Source organism: Cebus imitator, unplaced genomic scaffold, assembly GCF_001604975.1.
Source record: "Cebus imitator isolate Cc_AM_T3 unplaced genomic scaffold, Cebus_imitator-1.0 Scaffold160, whole genome shotgun sequence".
Lineage (NCBI taxonomy): Eukaryota > Metazoa > Chordata > Mammalia > Primates > Cebidae > Cebus > Cebus imitator.
Window position 1 is genome coordinate 1,995,823 of NW_016107475.1, and position 3,027 is coordinate 1,998,849.

At 37.2% G+C, this 3,027-nt stretch overlaps 1 protein-coding gene across 3 annotated transcripts in view; it reads right to left on the reverse strand.

The window, feature by feature from the left end:
• QRSL1 (glutaminyl-tRNA amidotransferase subunit QRSL1) overlaps window positions 1–3,027 on the reverse strand; it is a 39,533-nt gene that overhangs the window by 23,606 nt on the left and 12,900 nt on the right. For all 3 annotated transcript variants that reach the window (XM_017543756.2, XM_037743956.1, XM_017543757.2), the window contains exon 4: window positions 2,542–2,638. In XM_017543756.2, the coding sequence (XP_017399245.1) occupies window positions 2,542–2,638 (97 nt within the window). The remainder of the gene's footprint in view (window positions 1–2,541; window positions 2,639–3,027) is intronic.

Here is a 3,027-nt window from a genome sequence, read left to right on the forward strand (position 1 = left end):
ACTCCTGGGCTCAAGCAATCCTGTTGCCTCAGTTTCCCACAGTGCTTAGATTATAGGTGTGGGCCACCAGGCCCGACCTACTCTAAATTTTCTTAAGTTTTATGATGTTAGGTTTTGCCTTCTTTATCTCTCATCCTGGAAGATTTTCACAGCCCCTTTTTGTTTTCATATGATATTTTAATAGAATGGTTCTCATTTTGGATGAATCTTTTGTTTCTCTGTTATTAGAGTCAGGTTATACATTCTCAGCTGGAATATTACATAGGTGATATCATATCTTTAGACAATTACATCTGGAGGCACACCATCCACTTCACCCTCGCTGGTGATATGAATTTTGATCAGCTGACGAAGGTAATGTCCTACAAAGGCCTTTGTTCAAATTTACTCCCATGGATTAGTTCATTCAACATACACTTAATGAATTCCAAGAGATACCACTGAACTACACAGTCAAGGACTCTTGTTTCTATGAAACAGGGAACAAAGACCAAGCAAATATTATAAATAAGTGTCATAAAAGGGTAAGTATAAAGTATTTTTGGTGAAAGACTGAATGCTTTTCCCCAAGATCAGGATCAAGGCAAGGAAATCTGCTTTTACTACTTCTATTCAGCATTGCAACTAAGGCCCTAACTGGCACAATAAGGCAAGTAAAAGAAATAAGAAGAACTCTATTCGTAGACTACATAATCTGCTACATAAAATATTCCATAGAATACACAAAGACCAACTAGAACTAATAAGCGAGCTTTAATAAGGTTATGGGATAAAAAGTCAATATAGAAAAATCAACTATGTTTCAACATACTAGAAATAAACAATTAGAAACTGAAAAAAATATTTTCTATAGCATTAAGAAACATAAAATGGGAATAAATCAAATTATATATATGATTTGTATGCAGAACATCATAAAAACATTCCCGAGAAAAACAAAATCTCACTAAATGGAGAAATTTAGGTATTCATGGATTTGAAGACATGTATTATAATGCCAATTCTTCCCAAGTTGATCTATAAATTCAACACAATCACAATCAAAATCCCATTAAATTTCTTTGTAGAAATTAGCAAGGTTATTCTAAAACATATCAAAATACAACGGATCTAGATTATGTAAAATGATTTTGAAAAAGAAGAACAAAGTTAGAAGACTCTTACTATATAATTTAAAGGCTTGGAATAAACAGAGGTGCAACAGAGTCCAGAAACAGACCCACATGAATGTGCTTGATTTTTGACAAAAAAATCTAAGATCATTCAATGAGGAAAGGATAATCTTTTTTATCATTAGTGCTGGAATTAATGGATATCTGAATGTTTAATAAATGGACTTTATTCATACTATATATGAAAATCTAATTCAAAATGAGTCGCAGGTCTAAATGTAAGAGCTAAAATATAAAACTTGTAGGGGAAAAGTCTTTGTGACCTTTGGTTAGGTAAAGATGTCTTAGGACACATGAATCATAAAAGAAAAAAATTAAGCCAGGTGAGGTTATGTGTGCTTGCAGTCCCAGCTACTGGGAAGGATGAGGTCAGAGAATAACTTGAGCCCAGGAGTTCAAGACCAGCCTGGGTAACATAGTGAAACCCCATCTCTAAAAAATAAAGGAAAAAATGGGCCAGACACAGGTTGCTTTTGCCTCTCAACACTTTGTTGGACCAAGCTGGGAGGACAGTTTGAGTTCAGGAGTTTGAGGTCAGCCTGAACAACACAGTGAGACCGTATCTCTATGAAAGGAAAAAAAGAAAAGAAAAGGAGAGGAGGGGTGAGGGAAGGGGAGAAAAGAAGGCCAGGTATGGGTGGCTTACACCTGTAATCCCACCACTTTGGGAGGCCAAGGCAGATGGATCACTTGAGGTTAGGAGTTCAAGACCAGCCTGGCCAAAATGGTGAAACCCCGACGCTACTAAAAATACAAAAAAATTAGCCGGGCATGGTGATGCGTGTTTGTAGTCCCAGCTACTTGGTGGGCTGAGTCAGAAGAATCGCTTGAACCCAGGAAGCGGAGGTTGTAGTGAGCTGAGATGCACCACTGCACTCCAGCCTGGATGACAAGAGTGAAACTCTGTCTCAAGAAAATCAATAAACTGGAGTTTATCAAAATTAAGAACTTTTTGAAAGGCATTTTCAGAGAATGAAAAGATAAACCAGAGACTTGAAGAAAACATTTGCCAGTCAGCACCTGTCTGATAATGGATTTGAGTCTAAAATACATGAAAGAGTTCTTACAACGCAATAAGAAGATGGCCCAATTTCAAAAAATGGGCAAAGAATGTGAACAGCTGCTTCACTGATGAAGATACAAGGATGGCAAAATAAACACCTGGAAAGATGTTTAACATCATTAGTCATCAGGGAAATACAAACTAAAAACAAAGTTAGAGATGACTATATATCTATTAAACTGAACATAATCTCACAGAGGGACTAAGAAACTGGCATTAGATCCTCAATCCTTTCAGGAAACTACATTTAGTGAAAATAAAGGCACAGATAGAAGAAACTCAAGAGAAGCTTTCAATTTTACTTACCCCATAGCAAATTCATCTAGATTTGTTTTTCCCATTAGTAGAGCTCCCTGATCCAACAACTTCTGAACTACTGTAGCATTATAAGGGGGTACATAACCTGAAAAAAATTTAGTTATTTTTTTTTACAGTCCAGAGATCTTTGTTTATACCTATTATGTCATGAATTCACAGGGGATAGGCTCCAGCAGCTCAGGCACCTTCCCACTGGTTCTCACACAGTGCACTTCGCTGTGTGGAGCAGGCTGGCACTTCAGTTGAATCCAGGTACCTTTATCTTTGGCTTCCTTGACACATTTCAGGAAGCAATCTCGGCTCCTATAGTACTTAATGTGCTCAATATGCACATTAATTCTCTTGGCAAGAATCTTGCCCTTGTATGTTCACAACAATGCCAATAGCACGCTAGGTAACACTGTAGACTCCTCCAGTTTTGCCATGGTTACACTTGTGGGGCATTTCTTTTTGAATAGTTCCCATTCCCTTGAT